The following is a 25320-nucleotide window of genomic DNA, read 5'->3' on the forward strand; positions in this document are numbered from 1 at the left end:
TGTGAGTATAACAGAACTCATTTGGCAGGCAAAACCCTGAGACATTTTCTGACAGGAAGTGGATACCTGATGTGTTGTATTACCTTTAAACCTATGCCATTGAAAAACACAGGGGCTGAGGAATATTTTGGCACTTCCTATTGCTTCCACTAGATGTCACCAGCCTTTACAAAGTGTTTTGAGTCTTCTGGAGGGAGATCTGACCGAACAAGAGCCATGGAACGATGATGGCCCATTAGAAACCTGGCGCGCGAGTTCATGTTGGGTACCCTCGTTCCAATACGTTATAAAAGAGAATGCATTCGTCCACCTTGAATATTATTCATGTTCTGGTTAAAAAAGGCCCTAATGATTTATGCTATACAACGTTTGACATGTTTGAACGAACGTAAATATATTTTTTCCCCTCGTTCATGAAGTGAAGTCCGGCGGGCTTAGATCATGTGCTAACAAGACGGAGATTTTTGGACATAAATGATGAGCTTTTTTGAAAAAAACTACATTCGTTATGGACCTGTGATACCTGGAAGTGACATCTGATGAAGAGAATCAAAGGTAATGGATTATTTACATAGTATTTTCGATTTTAGATCTCCCCAACATGACGGCTAGTCTGTATCGCAACGCGTATTTTTCTGGGCGCAGTGCTCAGATTATTGCAAAGTGTGATTTCCCAGTAAGGTTATTTTTAAATCTGGCAAGTTGATTGCGTTCAAGAGATGTAAATCTATAATTCTTTAAATGACAATATAATATTTTACCAATGTTTTCTAATTTTAATTATTTAATTTGTGGTGCTGACTTGACTGCCGGTTATTGGAGGGAAACGATTTCCTCAACATCAATGCCATAGTAAAACGCTGTTTTTGGATATAAATATGAACTTGATAGAACTAAAAATGCATGCATTGTCTAACATAATGTCCTAGGAGTGTCATCTGATGGAGATTGTAAAAGGTTAGTGCATCATTTTAGCTGGTTTTATGGTTTTGCTGACCCTGTCTTTGAATTGACAAAACATTACACACAACTCTTGTAAATGTACTGTCCTAACATACTCTAAATTTATGCTTTCGCCGTAAAACCTTTTTGAAATCGTAAAACGTGGTTAGATTAAGGAGATGTTTATCTTTCAAAGGGTGTAAAATAGTTGTATGTTTGAAAAATTTGAATTTTGACATTTATTTGGATTCAAATTTGCCGCTCTTGAAATGCACCTGCTGTTGATGGAGTGCACCACGGGTGGGACGCTTGCGTCCCACCTAGCCCATAGAGGTTAAGCAGACTGTGTTTGTTTGTTGTTGTGACTTAGATGAAGATAAGATCAAATTTTATGACCAACTTATGCAGAAATCCAGATAATTCCAAAGGGTTCACATACTTTTTCTTGCCAGTGTATGTCCCCTGGGCCCTGAGAGAGTGAGGTACAGAGCAGAGGCATATCGCTCTCACTTATCACCTTGCCATGAGAAGCATCCTTTGGGGCTTGATTTTCCCACTTTATGGTACACAGTTGGTGGATTTGCTAAGAAACACAGGTAGCAAGAAGAGCTAAATAATTGCTGACTAGTTCAATTCTAGTATGGTTGATGCCCCCTATTAAAACGGAATCTTGCTCATTTGAAGGGAGCACAAGAGGGATACATAGTGTGTCTTGGGAAGGGGTTGTTTGTCTATCATAAGTACTATTATTGTTTGAGGTATGGTTAGAGGTAGGGGATTGAGTTGTTAAAAATTGTTGTCTAAGTTCTGTGTTGACTTTTAAGGATCCAAGTCAGACCTATTTGATATGGTGTCCTCAGCCTTTGTTGAAACTATTGTATAAATACAAAGACCAGGGGGATGTATACATTTCAAAATCACACTCACACAACCTGCCTTGTGGTCTCGCCTGTTTTCATACCAAAAATGTACGATGTTGGCTCACAAAATACTTTGGATCATTCGACATTGTACTCTACAGCTGTTGGGCCTCAAGAAAGTTATGATAGCCCTATTTTTATTCATTTTAATATGTTATTAAAATATAACATATTGCACTATAGCTTGAAATTAATAGGAGTCAATTGCTTTTTTCTCTAAATCAAATGAGACAATGAATGTGAGGGCGTCATTTTCATGGAATGACTAATCAGATTACAGTATCGACATTCATTAACAGTGTATTTTTTTATGAAACCAGTTTAATCTGGGTGTATAAAGTGCTGAAGCGGTTATCCATGTTGTCTAATGCACCAGTAGATAGAAACTATTTTGGAAATGTATCCAAGTCATCAGTGAGGCTTTCAGGTAATACCTGCTGTCAGTAGCTAGGTTAACATCCAACTGACTACAGATTTTCTTGCAAATATTCTAAAACCTGTATAAAGAAAATATGCACTTTTTCCCAACAGTGGTGTGTTTCCAGCAAACGGACTTCTTGCAGATAAAAAATCAGTGTGTGATGGTGTAATGCACAACATTTTTGTTTTTTCCGCTTAACCTCTCTGGGCAAGGCGGGACGAAATTGTCCCACCTACGCAACAGCCAGTTGAATCCTGTGGCGCGATTTTCAAAACCTTTGAAATGCTATTACTTCAATTTCTCAAACATATGACTATTTTACAGCTATTTAAAGACAAGACTCTCGTTAATCTAACCACACTGTCCGATTTCAAAAAGGCTTTACAACGAAAGCAAAACATTAGATTATGTCAGCAGAGTACCAAGCCAGAAATAATCAGACACCCATTTTTCAAGCTAGCATATAATGTCACAAAAACCCAGAAGACAGCTAAATGCAGCACTAACTTTTGATGATCTTCATCAGATGACAACCCTAGGACATTATGTTATACAATACATGCATGTTTTGTTCAATCAAGTTCATATTTATATCAAAAACCAGCTTTTTACATTAGCATGTGACGTTCAGAACTAGCAAACTTCCGGGGAATTCGCTAACAATTTACTAAATTACTCACGATAAACGTTCACAAAAAGCATAACAATTATTTTAAGAATTATAGATACAGAACTCCTCTATGCACTCGATATGTCCGATTTTAAAATAGGTTTTTGTGAAAGCACATTTTGCAATATTCTAAGTACATAGCCCAGGCATCACGGGCTAGCTATTTAGACACCCGGCAAGTTTAGCACTCACCAATATCAGATTTACTATTATAAAAGTTTGATTACCTTTTGTTGTCTTCGTCAGAATGCACTCCCAGGACTGCTACTTCAATAACAAATGTTGGTTTGGTCCAAAATAATCCATCGTTATATCCGAATAGCGGCGTTTTGTTCGTGCGTCCCAGACACTATCTGAAATGGTAAATCAGGGTCGCGCGCATGGCGCAATTCGTGACAGAAAAAATCTAAATATTCCATTACCGTACTTTGAAGCATGTCAACCGCTGTTTAAAATCAATTTTTATGCAATTTTTCTCGTAAAAAAGCGATAATATTCCGACCGGGAATGTCCATTTAGCTAAACAGAGGAAAGAAAACACAGCTTTCGGTCGACGCGGGCATGAGCCTGAGTCTCACAGTACTGTAACCAGCCACTACCCAAACGCGCTACTTTGTTTCAGCCAGTGCCTGCAAAGCCAAGATTCAGCTTTTTGCCGCCTTCTGAGAACCTATGGCAGCCGTAGGAAGTGTTACGGGACAGCTAAGATCCTCACTCTTCAATAAACAGAGACAAGAAGAACGACACCTTGTCAGACAGGCCACTTCCTGCATGAAATCTTCTCAGGTTTTTGCCTGCCATATGAGTTCTGTTATACTCACAGACACCATTCAAACAGTTTTAGAAACTTTAGGGTGTTTTCTATCCAAAGCCAATAATTATATGCATATTCTAGTTACTGGGCAGGAGTAGTAACCAGATTAAATCGGGTACATTTTTTATCCAGCCGTGTCAATACTGCCCCCTAGCCCCAACAGTTTAATTTTCATGTACCGAATAATAATCTAAAGTTCAATGTGTTTCCATCGCATTTTGAACTCTACCGACAGTTTTGTCACAAAAACTATTGCTTTTAATATCAAATGTGCCTACTCTGCTCTTGGCACGTTCACTCTAGCCAACAGCTCGCAGATACAGTGCGGGTAGGCTAGTCTGCATCAATCATCATGTCACCAGAATAAGACCCTCAATATATATTGGATAGGAACATCAAGCTCATTACTGTGCACTTCCCCCCCCCCCCCCCCCCCCCGTGAAGTTCATTACAATTTATTTAATCTGTTGCCTAATAAACTGCATGGTTTCCAAGTCATAGTGGGAGGACCACACACTATATCATCAACATTTGCACAAAAAGCCAGTTACCCCGCCATTTCTCGCATAATTAATTTTACGGACAAAAACAATTCCACTGTGTCGAACAAACAAATTATGTGTCGGCATATGACTTTACTCTCATAACATCTGTGGATGGAAATGTGGTTTGTCCCATAAGATATTCTCTCCCCAAAATTCACAAGTTGTGAATAGTTTTTCTGTTCTGCATTGTTTTGCTTTAATATTGCAGTGAAATAAGGTCAGACTATTTATTTAATTTCAATGCCCATAGGTATTATTCTTGACTTTTCAGACTGAATTCAGTTGTGTCCTTAATTGTCTTGTTGGAAAGAGTTTGTGTGAAGTCATCCTATTCTTGGAATGAGGCCCATTCATTTTCAGTGGAGGAGATGAGTCCATCGTCTAACAGTAATAAATTATGCCCTGGGCTGCAGCTAGCTATGTAAAGCAAAAACTATGGGATGATTTAGAAATGATTGGGATATGATTTAAAGTTCTTGAGTTCTGTGTGACTGTTCTTGATATCCCACAGAAGGGATGTTTAAGACGGTATAATTATTTCATGTGTTTCTTGGGCAGCGGATGTGTATTCAATTCTGCAGAGAATGTGTTTACACATCAAAAGTGTCCCCTCCCAAAGGCCCTCTCATGTTGAGGTTAAAGGTATCTTATTGTTTGAAGTGGTATTGCTTGTTTGAGTTGGTTTTAATCCCATCGGATTTTAGTGGTATTGTAGACTATGTGAACGAGAATTACATTTTTATCCCCCATGTTCTCTTCAGTCACAGGTATCAAGTTTCAGTAACAATAGTTTTTTTCAGTAATAATGAGAGCAAGTCACAGGAGTCATATTATCCACTTTAATGCCTGAGCTATCCACATCCACAGACAATTTTACTCAGGTCTTTTGTGTATGCCGAATGGTTCTTTACTTGAGCACTATTCAATCAAAACAATTAACCGAGATAAAATAAATACCATTCTTCCCAACATTGAGAAGCAAGTTGGAATTTAAATGTGGTTGGCTTTCTAATTGTTTTGCGCTGTAACGCCCTGGCCAGAGAGAGGGTTTTTTTGTTCTCTATTTTGGTTAGGCCAGGGTGTTACATGGGTGGGCGTTCTATGTTTATTTTTCTATGTTGGTTTGTTTCTTTGATTTGGCCGTGTGTGGCTCTCAATCAGGAACAGCTGTAGATCGTTGTTGCTGATTGAGAGTCATACATAGGCAGCCTGTTTTTCCTTCGGGGTTTGTGGGTGATTATTTTCTGTCGTTTTTGTTCATCCTGACAGAACTGTTGGCTGTCGTTTCTTTTCATGTTTTGTTTGTAGTGTTCATTTGTTGATTAAAATCCGTTATGATGAACACATTCTCCGCTGCACCTTGGTCTCTTTCTGACGACGGTCGTTACATGCGCAGCCATTATTGTGTTGAGTACATGATTTCAAACATGCACTCTTGAATTACAAGAAAAAATTGGTTTTCGACTTATGCCACATGACATGGGGATAGACTTCTGTCAAAACGATATGTGTACACCGTGTATTGGCAGATATCTATAGCAATATCTGTACAATAAGTTTTGGCAGGTCTCTATCTACATATGGATTGATTGAATAGGGACCATTGTTTTCTTTCTTTGTCATCTTGTTTTGAAAATTCACATTGTACAATGGTCACAGTGATTTGCATGTGTTTATCCTCCTGGGGTTCCCCAATGGGTAATTTATTGGCTTTAATTTATTGGCTTACAAGCTTGTTTTGGCTGGTCTGTGACTTATTCTTTAGATGTTAGGGACTGCTGGTGAACCATGCTGTGCAGGAATAATCGAAGTGAAACTGGACTACCTGTCACGGCTTTCTTCGTCGGAGGACGATATAGCGAAATCGTCGTCCGAAAAGGTGGACCAATATGCAGCAGAGTTGGTGTTCATTTTCTGAATTTATTAACAAACGTTGAACCCGGAAAAACAAGAAAATAATAAGCACGACAAATGACAGTTTTGCAGGCTGACAAAAAACACGCAATGCAAAAACAATCTCCCACAAAATACAAGACAAACACACCCAACTAATATAGGACTTCCAATCAAAGGCAACACCGAACAGCTGCCTTCAATTGGAAGTCCACCTCAATTAACTCAACATAGAAACACACTCACTAGACTACACATAGAAATACATAAACATAGACCATAACTCAAAACCCGGAAATAATAAATCAAACGCCCTCCTAACTAACACACCACCCCGAACCACATAAAACAAATACCCTCTGCCACGTCCTGACCAAACTACAATAACAATTAACCCTTATACTGGCCAGGACGTGACACTACCGCACTTGCCAGAGTCTTGAAGGTGTCTACAGCTAAGTTTCCCTCCAATTGGTGACAGATTTTCTTGTGAATAATCTTAAATCTGCATAAGAATAATATGCACATTTGCTCATCAGTGTTGTGTTTCCATCAAATTGACTTGTTGCTGATAGAAGTCTGTGCGTAAATACATAGTGCACATACAACAAATTTAGCTGTTAAATTCCCATGTACCGAATAAAAATGTATTTAACCTTTATTTAACTAAACAAATTCTTATTTACAATGATGGCCTACCTTGATATAGGGGAGGCACATGCAAGCAGATGAGGAAATTTGGCTAGATGGAAGAAATTCTATAGTAAAACCTGCAAAAGAGCTAATATAAACCATGGGAAAAAATGTGCTACCCTCCCTTGTGTAAAATAAAAACAACACACAACCCCTCCCAAAGAATCATCAAAGAACCCTTTCTTCCAAAAAATTATTCTTAGGATGTTAAAAGTTCTAGGTAGAACCCTTTGACTTACAAAGAATCCTTGTCTTCCAAAAAGGGCTTTTCTGATGAAAATGGTTGTTGGTAGAAACCTGTCCCTTTGCAAAGAACACTTTTGGTACCACTTTTTCTAAGAGTTTAGTGTTGGCGGCAGACCTGGTTTCAAATACAATTTGACATTTATATATACGTCTATTGTTTGCTCTAGTCTGCCTGCCGTGCCAGGTAAGCAGAGTTTGCACTTTTGTGACTATTCATTGGTTCCATTGCACCAGGTAAGCTCAATCAAGCCCAGATAAAGAATGTGAAATGATTTCAAATAGTATTTGAACCCAAGTTTGGTTGGTAGACGTCTCAAAAAGCTTAAGACAAATGTCACGTCTCTGAAACAGTGACCTAATAGCACATCCTTTCATTTGCTTTATAGATCACAAGGTAATATGTTGCCCATGATAACCTTGATGTTACCACGGGGATGGATATGGCCGGCACCTGGCCCTACCATCCTAGCACATTGTGGCATCTCGTATAACCTAACCTGATTGTCTCCTATGATAGGCCATTCTATTATGGTATTAAGCAAATTTACCGTGAGATTCTATGGGATGATCAGTCAACCCTATAGAGACAGGCCACGTTGCTCACTGGCACCTGGATATTGATGTGTAAATACGGTCACGTTTTTTTTGTTTGTAGCTTTTTAAACACTGTTAAAGCTACTTACTGACACATCTAATCCACAAACGATGCAATGAGTACTTAGAAATGAATGCCAAATACATCTAAAGATTTGGCGCAGAGTAAATAAGAAATTAAAATGAACACACTAATTTCAGTACCGGCTTCCCTTTTCCCAGAAATCATTGGTGCACTCAGTGCTCCTTCATTACACATTCAAATCTAAAGACCCAGAATGGTACCTAAATGAATGCTTAGTCTAGCTTTTAAAGCAACGCTAGTGTGACAAGTCTTGTTAATTCCATACACTCTTAGAAAAAAAGGTGCTAAGTAGAACAATATAGGGTTCTTCGGCTTGTCCCAATAAGGAGAACCCTTTTTGGTGCTAGGTAGAACCATTTAATCTTCCTAGAACCCTCTGAATGGTTCTTTCTAGAACCTTCTATACTGTAAATGGTTCTACCAAGAACCCTTTTATCATCTGAAGCAGGGGCATTCAACTCTTACCCGATGGGATCTGGAGCCTGCTGATTTTCTGTTCTACCTGATAATTAATTGCATCTACCTGGTGGCTCTTTATGACAATACATTACATATATCATAAGGCCTTTCTAAGGGCCTAGTTATAACCTAACACCGTGGTCTGAAACTACTGTTCTACAGGCCACATAAGGCCTGTAAGTCACATTATGCTGGCTTGCAAAGTGATGTGTAATTCCTATAGGAATTCAGACAAAGTGAGGATAACAATTGGAACCTTTAAATCACCCGCAATCTGCATTCAGAATGACTGCCAGGCTGGGGAAGATTGATCACTGAGACTACCTAAATCATCTAAACTGGAACAACCATATCAGTAAGAGGTGCAATAAATCCTACAGATTGGATTAGTTTAGAAAAATGTATGTTATTTATCTTTGTGTAGCATAAGATTAATAAACCATTCAAAGTTAATGCAAAAGTTCAGATATTGAAAAAAAAAGTAAAATCAACATGCAATAGAGCAAGCTGGGAAATGTGATAATGATGAGGGTAGTCTTGAGTTTTTTACTCTATTTAGAGTACATTTTACAAAAATCACACTAATCACACTGGTTATTAACCAACACTGGGGTTCTTTAACACCACTCAGTCACTGAGTGTTAATTTAACTCCTGAATGAAAACTAGAAATGTTACACTGAAAAACACTAGGTAACACTGGCCAATTTGCTGTGTACCTTACACTAGTCTGCTGGTTCACTCAGAGTCCCATCTATTCTCCTACTAATTTGACAGAGAAATCATGGCAAAGATATCAACTATGTCAGTACTGTATATGTACAATTATAAAGGGAATAACAGATACATACACACATATTCCCTTAATATAGCTACACGTTAAAAGATTCTCACACCTATTGTCAATTAACCCAATCTTCTAAAAACAGTTCTTAGGATGAAAAAGAGTTTAGGTAGAACCCTATCCCTCTGTAAAAAGTGTAACTCTTCACTGGCTAATATAAATGTTTAATATACAGTACATTGCTAATGAGAGAACTGGGCCAATTTGTGGCTAGTCAAGCTCAACCCACTGAAGACACAGTGCGTCCTCTTCTCCAAGCACCCCATAAGTAACAGGAAAGGGAAGCTGAAACTTGATGGGCACACCCTCCAACCCCGACAGCCAAGTTCCCCGGAGTCACAATCCATGAGAACATGTCTTGGAGTGCCCATGCAGTGTGTTTGGAGAAGGAACCACCTGAGAGTACTATACAGAAGAAAAAGGGGAAGCCTCCCCAGGAACAACCATCCGAGTGTATCAGTGCTATATCCAGCTGCTCTTTGAGTACGTGACATCGGCCTGGTGTAATGTGAGGAAGTCTCACATCAAGAAACTGCAGACCATCCAGAATCTGGCCATCAAGATGGCATGCAGACTCCCCACGTACACAAACACACAATATGTACACAAACAGAGCTGAGGACAATAGAGGAGAGGATGGCTGTTCTGGGGCACAGGTTTACCATGAGGATGGTGGACAATCCATCTCTGAAGCCCATGATTCAGGAGGAACAAGCTGACATGCACATATTTTATCCAGCACCCTCTCTCTGTGCTTTTTAAATATTTAACATTTTAATACTTTTACTCTGCTATTTCAACCATGGAAGTCTTGAATTTTAAACAGATTTGATCCACTTTTTCTCCCACTGATATTTTAACTTTGGTTAGTCATGGTTTTAACCCAAAATAAAAATAAAAATATTTACAACCTTTTTAACACACCTATGCAGAGTGGGGGCACTGCACTGGAGGCCACCCTTTTTTTAGCCATTAACATTTATTAAACTGCACTGAAAGCTGACATTTTTTGCCTTTTTTTTATGCGCTGGATGTTCACGTTTTACTTGCTCATGCTGTATCTGTTTTAAAATACGGCCCTTAAGGAACTTCACTGGACTTTATGCAAACTGGAAACCATAAATCCTGAGGCTGCATTTATTGTAGCTGGGGATATTAACAAAGCTAATTTGAGAACAAGGCAACCTAAATTCTATCAGCATATCAAATGCAGTACATGAGCGAGTAACACGCTCGACCATTGCTACTCTAACTTCTGCGATGCATACAAAACCCTCCCCCACCCTCCTTTTGGCAAATCTGACCATTACTCCATCTTGTTGCTCCCATCCTATAGGCAGAAAGTAAAACAGGAAGCGCCCATGCTTAGGTCTATCCAACGCTGGTCTGACCAATCGGATTCCACGCTTCAAGATTTTTTTCGATCACGTGGACTGGGATATGTTCCGGAAAGCCTCAGAGACTAACATTAATGTATACACTGACTCGGTGAGCGAGTTTATAAGGAAGTGTATAGGAGATGTTGTACCCACTGTGGCTATTTAAACCTTCCCTAACCAGAAACCGTGGATAGATGGCAGCATTCATGCTAAACTGAAAGCACGTTCAACCGCATTTAATCATGGCAAGGTGACTGGGAATATGGCCGAATACAAAACAGTGTAGTTATTCTCTCAGTAAGGCAATCAACCAAGCAAAGTGTCAGAATAGAGACAAAGTGGAGTCGCAATTCAACGGCTCAAACATGAGATGTATGTGGCAGGCAATCACAGATTAAAAAAAGAAAACCAGCCACGTCGCGGACAACGACGTCTTCCTTCCAGACAAACTAAACACCTTCTTTGCCCACTTTGAGGACAATACAGTGCCACCGACGCGACCCACTACCAAAGACTGGGGCTCTCCTTCTCTGTGGCTGACGTGAGAAAAACATTTCAAAGGGTTAACCCTCGCAAGGCTGCCGGCCCAGATGGCATCCCTAGCTGCGTCCTCTGAGCATGCGCAGACCAGCTGGCTGGTGTGTTTACGGACATATTCAATCAATCCCTATTCCAGTCTGCAGTCACCAAATCAAATTCAAAATCAAATCAAATGTATTTATATAGCACTTCGTACATCAGCTGATATCTCAAAGTGCTGTACAGAAACCCAGCCTAAAACCCCAAACAGCAAGCAATGCATGTGAAAGAAGCACGGTGGCTAAGAAAAACTCCCTAGAAAAAACTCCCTAGAAAGGCTAAAAACCTAGGAAGAAATCTAGAGAGGAACCAGGCTATGAGGGGTGGCCTCTTCTGGCTGTGCCGGGTGGATATTATAACAGAACATGGTCAAGATGTTAAAATGTTCATAAATGACCAGCAAGGTCAAATAATAATAATCATAGTAGTTGTCGAGGGTGCAACAAGCACGTCCGGTGAACACCACATGCTTCAAGATGGCCACCATTGTTCCTTTTCCCAGGAATGCAAAGATAACTGAAATAAATTACTATTGCCCCATAGCACTCACTTCTGTCATCATGAAGTGCTTTGAGAGGCTAGTCAAGGATCATATCACCTCAACCCTACCTGTCACTCTAGACCCACTTAAATTTGCTTACCGCCCCAATAAGTCCACAGACGATGCAATCACCATCACACTGCACACTGCCTTATCCCATCTGGACAAGAGGAATACCTACGTAAGAATACTGTTCATTGACTACAGCTCAGCATTCTACTCCATAGTACCCTCCAAACTCATCATTAAGCTTGAGATCCTGGGTCTCAACCCCGCCCTGTGCAATTGGGTCCTGGACACCCCATGGGCCACCCCAGGTGGTGAAGGTAGGAAACAACATCTCCACTCCGCTGATCCTCAACACTGGGGCCTCACAAGGGTGCGTTCTTAGCACCCTCCTGTACTCCCTGTTCACCCACGACTGCGTGGCAATGCACGCCTCCAACTCAATCATCAAGTTTGCAGATGACACAACAGTGGTAGGCTTGATAACCAACATTGACAGACAGCCTACAGGCAGGAGGTGAGGGCTCTCGGAGTGTGGTGTCAGGAAAATAACCTCTCTCTCTCAATGTCAGCAAAACAAAAGAGATGATCGTGGACTTCAGGAAACAGAAAATGGAGCACCCCCCCTATCCACATCGACTGGACAGCACTGGAGAAGGTGGAACGTTTTAAGTTCCTCTGTGTACATATCACCGACAAACTGCAATGGTCCACCCACACAGAGAGTGTGGTGAAGAAGGCACAACATTGCCTCTTCAACCTCAGGAGGCTGAAAAAATGTGGCTTGTCACCTAAAACCCTCACTAACTTTTACAGGTCCACAATTGAGAGCATCCTGTCGGGCTGCATCACCGCCTGGTATGGCAACTGCACCGTCCACAAACGTAGGGCTCTCCAGAGGGTGGTGCGGTCTGCACAACGCATCACCGGGGGCAAACTACCTGCCCTCCAGGACACCTACAACACCCGATCTCACAGGAAGGCAAAAAAGATCATCAAGGACAATAACCACCCGAGCCACTGCCGGTTCATCCCGCTTCCATCCAGAAGGTGAGGTCAATACAGGTGCATCAAATCTTGGACCAAGAGATTGAAAAACAGCTTCTATCTCAAGGCCATCAGATTGTTAAATAGCCATCAGGCGGCTGCGTACAATACAGACTTGATATCATTGGCCACTTTAATAAATGGAACACTAGTCACTAATAACGCCACTTTAAAAATCTTTACATATCTAGCATTACTCATCTCATATGTATATACTGCATACTGTATCCTACACTATCTATTGAATCATAGCCGCTCTGCCACTGCTCATCCATATATTTTTATATTCATATATTCTTATCCCATTCCTTTACTAGATTGTGTGTATTAGGTTTTGTTGTTGAATTGTTGATATTACCTGTTACATACTGCTGCGCTGTCGGATCTAGAAGCATAAGGATTTTGCGATACTCGCAATAACATCTGCTAACCATGTGTATGTGACCAATAAAATTTGATTAGATTAAACCATTTTTTTCTATCTTATGGAGGAACAGCATGCCTGAGGCGGATTTTAAGACATTTTAACTTGGAAACAGACACACCCCTTTTTAACCCCTAACCAATCCCTTTAAAAACATTTATACTTACCTTATACTTATCCAGAGTGGCATTTTAAAGACATGCTTGACCTTTCAACATGTATACTTATGTAACGCCCTGCCCATAGAGGGGTTTTTTGTTCTTTATTTTGGTTAGGCCAGGGTGTTACATTGGGTGGGCGTTCTATGTTCTTTTTCTATGTTTTTTGTATTTCTTTGTTTTGGGCCGTGTGTGGCTCCCAATCAGGCACAGCTGAAGTTCATTGTTGTTGATTGGGAGTCACACATAAGGAGCATGTTTTTCCTTTGGGTTTTGTGGGTAATTATTTTCTGTTTAGTTTTGTACCTAGCAGAACTGTAGGCTGTCGTTCATTTTCTTGTTTTGTTTGAAGTGTTTCTATTAATTAAATATTGAATATGAACACATCCTCCGCTGCGTATTGGTCCACCTTTTCCGACGATGACTTCTCTGTTTCATCTGACGACGAAGACAGCCGTTACAGAATTACCCACCAACAACGGACCAAGCAGCGGAGGAAGGAGAAGCGCCAGGAGAGGAGCGTTCAGGATTCGTGGACTTGGGAGGAAATCCTGGACGGGAAAGGACCATGGGCTCAAGCTGGGGATTATCGCCGCCCGCAGTGGGAGATCGAGGTGGCGAGAGCTGAGAGGCGCTGGTATGAGGAAAGGGAGCGCAGCAGACACGAGAGGCAGGTCCCCAAAAAAATGTTGGGGGGCACATGGGGAGATTGGCGGAGTCAGGCGGTAGACCTGAGCCAACTCCCCGTGCTTACCGGAGCAGCGTGGTACTGGTAAGACACCGTGTTACGCTGTGGAGCGCACGGTGTCCCCAGTGCGCGTGCATAGCCCGGTGCGCTACATACCAGCCCCCCGCAAGTGCCATGCGAGTGCAGGCATCGAGCCAGGGCGGATGGTGCCAGCTCAGCGCGTCTGGTCTCCAGTGCGCCTCCTCGGTCCAGGTTATCCTGCACCGGCGTTGCATACTGTGTCTCCAGAGCGCTGGGAGGGTCCAGTTCGCCCAATGCCTGCTCTCCGCCCGTGCTGGGCCAAAGTGGGCATTCAGCCTGGAGTAAGCATGTCGAGCGTACATACCAGAACTCCAGTGCTCCCCCACAGCCCGGTTTATCCTGTGCCTCCTCCTCGGTCCAGGCCTCCAGTGGGTCTCCCCATCCTGGTCTGTCCTGTGCCTCCTCCTAGGTCCAGGCCACCAGTGGGTCTCCCCATCCTGGTCCGTCCTGTGCCTCCTCCTAGGTCCAGGCCACCAGTGGGTCTCCCCATCCTGGTCCGTCCTGTGCCTCCTCCTAGGACCAGGCCACCAGTGGGTCTCCCCATCCTGGTCCGTCCTGTGCCTCCTCCTAGGACCAGGCCACCAGTGGGTCTCCCCATCCTGATCCGTCCTGTGCCACCTCCCAGGACTAGGACTCCAGTGGGTCTCGCCAGTCCGGAGCCGCCAGGGACGCCCGCCAGCCGGGTGCAGTCATCGCCGCCCGCCAGCCAGGCGTAGCCATCGCCGCCCGCCAGCCGGGCGCAACCATCACCGCCCACCAGCCGGGCGCAACCAGGGTCACCCGCCAGCCGGGCGCAGCCATCTCCGCCCGCCAGCCGGGCGCAACCAGGGTCGCCCACCAGACCTTCGGCGCAGCCAGGTGCGCCACCTAAGAGGGCGACGCCGCGGTTGGAGCAGAGGCCACGTCCCACACCTGAGCCGCCGTCGTAGGAAGGCCCACCCGGACCCTCCCCTTCAGTGTCATTTTTTGTGGCCGGAGTCCGCACCTTGGGAGGGGGGGGGGGGTTGGGGGGGGGGGGGTACTGTAACGCCCTGGCCATAGAGAGGGGTTTTTTGTTCTTTATTTTGGTTAGGCCAGGGTGTTACATTGGGTGGGCGTTCTATGTTCTTTTTCTAGGTTTTTTGTATTTCTTTGTTTTGGGCCATGTGTGGCTCCCACTCAGGCACAGCTGAAATTCATTGTTGTTGATTGGGAGTCACACATAAGGAGCATGTTTTTCCTTTGGGTTTTGTGGGTAATTATTTTCTGTTTAGTTTTGTACCTAGCAGAACTGTAGGCTGTCGTTCATTTTCGTGTTTTGTTTGAAGTGTTTCTATTAATTAAATATTGAATATGAACAGATCCTCCGCTGCGTATTGGTCCACCTTTTCCGACGATGACTTCTCTGTTCCATCTGACGACAAAGACAGCCGTTACAACTTAGCTGCACTGAACTTCTAAAAACATTCAAGGCTTTTAAAATATAAATTCTGAACAAAAATAAATGCCACATGCAACAATTTCAAAGATTTAATTGAGTTACAATTCATATAAGGAAATCAGTCAATTGAAATAAATTCATTAGGCCCTAATCTAGAGATTTCACTTGACTGGGATTACAGATGCATCTGATACAGATACAGTACCTTAACCATTGTGTGGTGTTCATGTTTTAGTTATTCACCCAATTTTCGCGGGTCTGATGGTCCCACAACATTATTGGATTTGTAAAACAATATAGCCATAACAATTACGTAATAATACTTATGTTGATTTATATCAATTACAGGCGATATAGACAGCATACATGGTTAATATTTGCCCTTTACCTCAGCTAGATCCCATTTATCAATAAAAGCGCAAGTTTTACATACAGTATTTTATGGAAATTATAAATGAGCCCCATTGAACACAAATTAAGGCCAGTCTACACACCACATGAGGTACAGAGATTTACTGTGTGTGTTGCAAGTGTTTTTCTTGCACTTGATGCATTTGTCTTTCTGTCCTTCTTGGGTCCACACACATCGCAGCGCTTCTTATTGCTACTGGCTGCAATCTAGATTGATAGGAATTTTACTAGCATCTCACTCACTTACATATGTAGTTAAAGCAGGCTAAGGTAGGACAGTCAGACACACACACACACACACACACACACACACACACACACACACACACACACACACACACACACACACACACACACACGCAATAACATCACTCACACTTCCAATATTGGAGTTGTTGGTTCTGTGGGTCGGGCAAATGGGGCACCAGCATCCTCCTGAATTGTCCTGACGATGGCTGCAGAAGCTGGGGTCCTTGGGATATGTTGCCTCCTCTGGATTTGAGGTCTTACCAATGCCTTTCCCAGCTCCTCGAGAAGAGCCGTCTCCTCTGGAGTTTCCCTCTGTTCCAATCTGGGTTCAAAGCCATCCAGATGACAAACGCATTGTACGCCGAAATGTCCAAGATCTTGAATTTTATCACAAGTGGCCAGCGTAGGGTTCTACTTTTGCAGTTGTAGCCAGTCACCAGCTTATCTTAATCCTTTTGTGGCATTGTAATCCATTATGATTTCTGGTTTTTGATGTTCCTGGCCACAGATTCTCTCATCCCTATGCAGCGTACACATGAGTACGACATTTGTACCTTTTTTTGGCACGTAGGACACTGAGGTGAGAGATATGGCTTTTTTTTCGTACTGTTTCTTCCATCATCAGCATCCTCATAAGGAACTCTTTAAGGAGTTCCTGATCCAAAAAGTTATCACATGTGATTTTTTGGCCACGGAGTCCCTGTGTCACGTTCAGGACAATCCCTTGGTTATTCTCAGGGGCTCCTTCATCTGGCTTCCACGCATATGATGAAGCAGCATCACAGGCAGCCCAGATCTTGATTCCATATTTTGTGGGTTTAGATGGTATGTAATGCCTGAAGGGGCAGCGGCCCCTAAATGGCATAAGCTGCTCATCAACAGTAACGTTGGGCCCAAGGTTGTAATGCAGGCAAAGGAGGTCCACCCTCACTGACCTTATTGCAGCTAGCTTGTCTCTCTGCCGCCGAGCTGTTCTGGTGTCTCGGTTATCGAAGTGGATAATCCTGGAAATAATGTGGAAGTTTTCCAGAGACGGAAAAGTTCTCTGCCAGTTTTTGCATCCCACAGGGATTCTGTGGACTCCCCATTGGATCTAAAAACACCAGCAAGGATAAAAAAAACAAAAGTATACAAGTAAATGAGTTTGATCCATCTCCTTCCATCTCTCTCCAAAAACATGCCTTCCCTCCAAATTAGCGCAGTCCAGAATGATTTTCTGGATGGTGTCTGTGATGAACAGTCCAAAAGAACACTTTATGTCCTGCACATGAGTAACTGTCATCCAGACAGTCAGTGTTGCATCCTTATCACATAAGGATGCAACTGAGGGTCAATCTCATCCTCTTTTTCCAACTCACTGTCAGACTCCAAATTGACAGAGACATGATCCTCATATTCGGAAAATTCTTAATCTTCCGAAGTGGAATCCTTCCACCCTAGCTTCTCGCTCTGCAAATTAAAATTCTAAGCCCGTCTGAAAAGAGCATGGATCAGAAAACCAGTAAGTGTCTGGAGTGACCACCATATAGTTGATCAGGCTGTTGATTGTGGCCTGTGGAATGTTGTTCCACTCCTCTTCAATGGCTGTGCGAAGTTGCTGGATATTGACAGGAACTGGAACACAACGTCGTGCACGTTGATCCAAAGCCTCCCAAAACTGCTAAGTATGCAGGCCACGGAAGAACGAGGACATTTTCATCTTCCAGGAATTCGGTACAGATCCTTGCGACATGGGGCTGTGCATTATCATGCTGAAACATGAGATGATGGCCGCGAATGAAAAGCGCGACAATGGGCCTCAGGATCTCGTCACGTATCTCTGTGCATTGAAATTGCAATCGCTAAAATGCAATTTTGTTCGTTGTCCGTAGCTTATGCCTGCCCACACCAGCAAACCACTCACCCATCTGCCCAGTACAGTCGAAACCGGGAATTCATCCGTGAAGAGCACACTTCCCCAGTGTGCCAGTGGCCATCGAAAGTGAGCATTTGCCCACTGAAGTCAGTTACTACGTCGAACTACAGTCAGGTCAAGACCCTGGTGAGGATGACGAGCACACAGATGAGCTTCCCTAAGACGGTTTCTGATGGTTTGTGCAGAAATTATTTGGTTGTGCAAACCCACAGTTTCATCAAACCCACAGTGATTATTATTATTTGACCATGCTGGTCATCTATGAACATTTGAACATCTTGGCCATGTTCTGTTATAATCTCCACCCGGCACAGCCAGAAGAGGACTGGCCACGCCTCATAGCCTGGTTCCTCTCTAGGTTTCTTCCTAGGTTCTGGCCTTTCTAGTAAGTTTTTCCTAGCCACCGTGCTTCTACACCTGCATTGCTTGCTGTTTGGGGTTTTAGGCTGGGTTTCTGTACAGCACTTTGTGACATCAGCTGATGTAAGAAGGGCTTTATAAATACATTTGATTGATTGATTGATTGATTGATTGATTGATTGATTAATCAGCTGTCTGGGTGGCTTCTCAGATGATTCCACAGATGAAGAAGCCGGATGTAGAGGTCCTGGGCTGGCATGGTTACACGTGGTCTACGGTTGTGAGGCCGGTTGGATGTACAGCCAAATTCTCTAAAATGATGTTGGAGGTGACTTATGTTAGAGAAATAAACCATCTGGCAACAGCTCTGGTGGATATTCATACAGTCAGCATGCCAATTGCATGCATCCTCAAAACTTGAGACATTGGTGGCATTGTGTTGTGTGACAAAACTGCACATTTTAGAGTGGCCTTTTATTGTCCCCAGCACAAGGTGAACCTGTGTAATGACCATGCTGTTTAATGTGTTTCTTGACATGCCACACCTGTCAGGTGGTTGGATTATCTTGGCAAAGGACAAATGCTCACTAACAGGGATGTAAGCAAATGTGTGCACAACATTTGAAAGATATAAGCTTTTTGTGCATATTTTCAGTGTACTTACCTGGAATGGTCTTAACCTCAAACAATACTTACCTTTTCTGGAAATGACCTGTGTTGTGCGTAATCCTATCTTCCCGCACCTGTTGGACAAAAAAACTAAGCTCATTACAACAACAACCACAACCACTCATACAACCAGTCAATCACAGCCACAAAGCACTCCCCCCTCTGCATCTAGAAGAGCAGAGTTATCCATACCTTTCATTATATTTTTAATTAAGTTGTTTATCCCCCCCAACCCAAAACCCTGACCCTAAATCGAGTCCATATCCCATCCCCAACCCTCCCCCAAACCAAACCCTTACCATAAACCAGGTTTTTATCCCATACACTTCCCTACCCCCTCTTTTATTGTATTTATATCTTTTAAACCAAATAAAGTTTGTTTTAATAAAGTCAAGCCGAGGACAACAACAAACGTTGAACTACAATTACCGCCACCCTTGTCCCTTGCCCAAACCCAAACCTCAACCAGAAATCAAGAGGGATAGAAGAGGGCACAGAGCCCTGAGCTGTCACTACAAGTATCCGTTTGTTGTCTCGTATCATTGCTAAGGAAAATATGTTGGCTGTGATTTGATCTTTCATGAGTAATTATGTGTTTCTCAACCAATTAGCCATTGGACACCGATGATATTCAGTCCTGTATATATGTCTATGTGTGTGTGTGTGTTTGTGTGTGTTTGCGTGCGTGCTGGGTTTGTTTATGAGCAAAGGCATAGTAACTACATAGCTACGAACAAAGGGAACTAGAGAGGATGGTGATCACTAATGCTCCAAGCAATGTTGTAAGGACTGCTCCCTGATAACTATACAGTATCTCTTTTGATACACTCACAAAAGGGTTCCAAAACAGTTCTTAGGCTGTCCCATTAGGACAAACCTTTTTGGTTTCAGGTAAAACCCCGTGTGGAAAGGGTTGTACACTGAATCCAAAACTGTTCTACCTGGAACTAAAATGGTTCTACCGGGAACCAAAAAGGGTTTTTCAAAGGGTTCTCCTATGGGCACAGCCAAATAACCCTTTTAGGTTTTATAAAGCTCCTTTGTTCTATCTAAGAGTGTAGACCATCCAGTACCTAGTTTGACTTAATGGCCTACAACTAAGGCAGAATTTTTTTCACAGCATATGCTTCCTTTTATTTTCCCCACAACATGTATTACAGTAGCCCACAAGTACAAAACACAGTCAGATCAACCAATTCTTTAAGGGTTTTATTTTGGTTTGTTTGTGAACCATGTCATCATCCCCGTGGAAACCCCATTACACTCGAGTGTTCGATCCGCAGTGCTCTGTGAAACGATTCTGCAGGGCGATTGTTGATTAACACGCCCCGGAGCATTAGCTGTAGCCAATAGGCTGTTTGAGTGTACCAGAGCCAGTGTTGCTCACAGGATGCTTCTGTGTATGGACTTTGTATTTTCACTTGGCTCAAAACTGTGTACACAGTGTCCATTGAATAGAAGAAAACTCTCTCACTCTCCTCCTGAGAGATTAGTGGAAATTCAAAGCTTGAAACATGCATCTCTTTCTTCCAAGGCCTCTAGTCGTCTTTGCCGTTTTCTACAAAGTACGTCAGCCAAACAGGGAGGAAGAAAAGAGACATGGACAGTGAAATAATAACAGCACTAACACACTGTGACTGAACAGTACAGCGAAAATTAAAACCCCATTAAGCGACTCCAGAACCATTAAAAACCAAACGACCTCTCAGCGATTGTGATGAAAATGTGCCATATATCGTAATATGGATAACAGGTGAGATATGGCCTTGGTGACATTGTTTTCCTTAAAGTTTTACTCTTCCAGTCTTTTTACACTCTAAGGTAAACAAGTGAACACAAAGCAAACATGATTGTCCCAGGAGGACTGTCTGCATACAAAGTGATGATAAGTGTCATCATTGATTTCACTGGAGCTTTTCTGTTCTGTTCCACTCAACCATTTGTACTCTCGCTGCATCGCTGCTGGCAGTATCTTTAAGGTACGCTGATGTGCTAGGCTCACATCAAGGGAGGCAAAGAGAAGAATTACAAAAGGGATATTTAAAATTTTTTAAGAGAAGCAACTATGGTGCTTGATGACATAATAACAGCAGAAGTTTGAAATAGCACCTGAAAATGAGCAGTGACGGTTTAAAAACAAGTTAGATTAACTGAAGGAGGCGGTATTCTACAGGGATACACTTTTTAATAGGTCCTACTGTGGAACACGTTTTATGTAATTCACTAACTTCTGAATAGATTTAAAGTGAAATACTTGAAGCCCATAGGGTCCCTTCTACTTCTACAGCAGGTATTGAAGAAAGTGTTAAAAAAGCCAAGCGTAAAGCTAACAACTGATGTTTTGAGAGAGAGACTACATACTGCATTTAGCTGACCAGTGACCTTCAGTTGCATGCTTTGTGGGCTGTCAGCTTTGTCCTCCCTGTCCGTGGTATTTACCTGAACACACTGCCACGGATGGCTTTCTCAAGATTAAATGTTGACTCTCTACTGCGGTTGACAATTTACCTCAAGTTTGCCCCTGACAGCAGGGGATGGTGAATAAACATATGGCCTCCCTATTGGAGTGTCAGGAGGAGCACGCTGAGGCATGCCCATGCAACCAATACCATCATTATGCCCCAGACATGCCATTCATCAACAGCCTGATGGAATCCATGAATAAAATACTGTTGGTTTCCGGCTGAGACTCTATTGGATATATAAAACATACACTAAGCCCGCAGCGATAACCAGGCAATCATTTGATACACCTATTGACTTGGAAACAAAAATGGATACAGCCAGATGCAGTGAAGTGCTTGAGAAATAACCCTCCTTCAAACGTACCACACTGTAATCCCTGGGCAGCTCTGGGCTTCACATCCTACAGAATTGTGTTAACACTCAACGCTCCTTATTACTGCCAAAGTGCATTCAGATAGCAGACATACAGCCATGCTCAGAGATTTGAGACTTCTGGTTTCCTGTTTTACAAACAATGTGCACTTTGTTCACTTGTTCAAAGAGTTGTTTTTTAGCACCATGTTTCTGCACATGAAAACCCACCCTTGAACCTATGTTAAAATAATACAGATGAACATAATGGATGGATCATAATGGTGAAGTATATAATTGGATATGTTATTATAAGTCACCAATCCTTCTGAATGTCTCCTATCCACTGACTGGTCTCTGGTCTCTAATAACAGCTCCACTCAGATGTGGACAAAGGGGATGGCAAGGTGAAATACGTGCTCTCAGGAGAGGGCTCCACCTCCATCTTCACCATCGACGAGAACACGGGAGACATCCATGCCACCAAGCGTCTGGACCGGGAGGAGCAGGCCTATTACACGCTTCAGGCCCAGGCCGTGGACCGGATCACCAACATCCCTGTAGAGCCCAGGTCAGAGTTCCTGGTCAAGGTCCAGGACATCAATGACAATGAGCCCAAGTTCATGGACGGGCACTACATGGCCGGGGTACCGGAGATGTCAGCATTGGGTGAGCCTCTTTCTCTGCAACTCCCTCTGTTTGTTTGTCCTTTGTCCTCGTTTCTGTTGTATGTTGTCGGTCTCCCTCTCTCTCTCTTAATCTCACTCTATATCTCTTGCATCTACCCACCGTAATCTTCAATATCCTTAATTTATCTCTCTCCCACTCTCATCTCTCTCACTTCGGATATTAATGAACACAGCCTATGCTTCATTATAAACATGAAACTGAATCTGTGGCATTCATTTGTCTGTCAGGCTGTGCATGATATTCATAGACACAATTGTATTAGCAAGTCGTGAGGTAGATAAATGCTGAAGAGGGTCCTTATCCACACACAGAGGTTGTCTCTACAGTCTTAACTGTTGTGGTTTCAAAACACTGTGGTTTTAAAAGCTCCAATATCTAATCTGACCCTCTACAAAGTAATTACTGCAACCGGTCAGTTCATTTAAGTGGTTCCCATTGTACTGCAGTTTGAATGGTGAAAGCGATGAAATACTTGCTTAGACAAACAAAGACACGAAACCCCAATGTAGAGCAATGAATCTAGCGAGTTCAGAGATGGCAGATTATTCAAATTCAATGGGACATGTAACGGAGCACCTCCCGAGGTGTTTTGCCACGGAAACAAAAGTGTACCACAAGGCACTTGGGGACACCGTGAGCCAATCCTATGTGAATGCAAAATATTGATTAAGCCTCCATTTTAAATTCATGTGACAATTTGCCAGGGAGAGGAATAACAGGCGCCAAATGCCAAGTGCCTTAATGTCTTCCAATCTTCAGGGTTAAGTGATATGACAGCCACAAGCACATGCAGGCGCAGTATTCTCATCATGCAGATCCAGAGACAGGAGAACATTGCATCTATGTGTCTTATCTTGCTCGGGCTGATAGGCATAGATGCAAACAAGTGGAGACATTGAGGTACAGTACAATTTGGTGTGAATAAAGTTGAAATAGAGCCTATGCTAGGCATCTACTGGCAGTGGTAAGAGTATTTTCCAGGCCAATGCATTGCTTTGCTCATAACATTCATAACATAGGCAGTGAAATCTCCTTAGGATTAGGCAGCCCTGAGTCAATAGGGGTACAGTACAGGGCTCTGACTTAACTTCTCTAGGGTAGGGGGCAGTATTTTGACGTCCGGATGAAAGGCATGTCCGTAGTGAACTGCCTGCTACTCAGGCTCAGAAGGTAGGATATGCATATTATTAGTAGATTTGGATAGAAAACACTCTGAAGTTTCTAAAACTGTTTGAATGATGTCTGTGAGTATAACAGAACTCATATGGCAGGCAAACACCTGAAAAAAAAACAACCTGGAAGTGTGGAAATCTGAGGTTTTCAAGTGATTGCCAATACAGTATACAGTGACTTAGGGTTCATTTTGCACTTCCTAAGGCTTCCACTAGATGTCAACAGTCTTTAGAACGTTGTTTCATGCTTCTACTGTGAATAGGGAGTGAACAAGAGCTCCTGGAAGTAGATGAGTGAGAAAATGACATGAGCTCAGAGGCGCGCGCTCACATGAGAGTTAGCTGTGTTCCTTTTCTTTTTTGAATACATTGGAATTGTCCGGTTGGAATATTACTGAAGATTTATGATAAAACATCCTAAAGATTGATGCTATGCATCGTTTGACATGTTTCTATGAACATAAATATAACTTTTTTTTACTTTTCGTCGTGACATTTTGCGCACACTTCCTGCAGTTGGAGTAGTGGACTAATCGCGCGAACAAAAAGGAGGTATTTGGACATAAATTATGGACTTTATCGAACAAAACAAACATTTATTGTGGAACTGGGATTCCTGGGAGTGCATTCTGATGAAGATCATCAAAGGTAAGTGAATATTTATAATGTAATTTTTGTCATTTCTGTTGACTCCAAAATGGTGGGTATCTGTATGGCTTGTTTTGATATCTGAGCGCTGTACTCAGATTATTGCAAAATTTGCTTTCGCCGTAAAGCTTTTTTGAAATCTGGCACAGTGGTTGCATTAAGGAGAAGTGTATCTATAATTCTTTGAATAACTGTTGAATATTTTATAAACATTTATGATGAGTATTTCTGTAAATTGATGTGCTCATTCACCGGATGTTTTGGGAGGGAAAACATTTCTGAACATTACACGCCAATGTAAAATGGGGTTTTTGGATATAAATATGACGCTAGCGTCCCACATACCCCAGAGGGAAGTAGAGGGCTTACACTACAAGGGCTTGGTGTCTCGTGTCCAACAGGGGATAAGAAAGTGAGAGAGAGCAGCTTAGGACGTCATCTGCAGTAAAGGATGAGCTCCCAGTTCCACACACACCGTGAACACAAGCACACCAAGTCACGCTGGTTTATTTACATCGCAGGGTTTCACCTGAAGTTGTTAGAAAAGCATATGAATAATGCATCCCGCTCTTTGTAAATAGCTGCTCAGGGCAATTTACAGTGCAGTAAAATAATGGAGCCGGCCAAGCACCTCGTCCTCCATAACTCCTTTATAGATGTGTTTAAATCATTAATGGGCATAGACCGGCTACCCGTGATGAATGGGTTCAATTTAGGGGAAATCATTAATTTAATTAAAGTAATTAGGCTACGGTTGCTAGTCCTTACGTAGACCTTATGGCCCGGGGATCTGGGAAGACTGTCTTAATCACGCCTCTGGGATGTCAAATAAAAGACAAGGGGCTTGAGGACAGTTGGCCATGTGACAAGGCACAAGTCCCAGGTCTACATGGCAGACAGAGGTGCCCAAGGAGCAGATGAGAGCTCATTACAAGGCATAG

General features: G+C 42.6%; 1 protein-coding gene across 3 annotated transcripts in view; it reads left to right on the forward strand.

Moving 5' to 3' along the window:
• The window catches only part of LOC106578734 (cadherin-7-like), a 117549-nt gene that overhangs the window by 14853 nt on the left and 77376 nt on the right, over positions 1-25320 (forward strand). For all 3 annotated transcript variants that reach the window (XM_045702227.2, XM_014157864.3, XM_082965707.1), the window contains exon 2: positions 22244-22538. In XM_045702227.2, the coding sequence (XP_045558183.2) occupies positions 22244-22538 (295 nt within the window). The remainder of the gene's footprint in view (positions 1-22243; positions 22539-25320) is intronic.

This window comes from Salmo salar, chromosome 19, assembly GCF_965601325.2.
Source record: "Salmo salar chromosome 19, fSalSal1, whole genome shotgun sequence".
Lineage (NCBI taxonomy): Eukaryota > Metazoa > Chordata > Actinopteri > Salmoniformes > Salmonidae > Salmo > Salmo salar.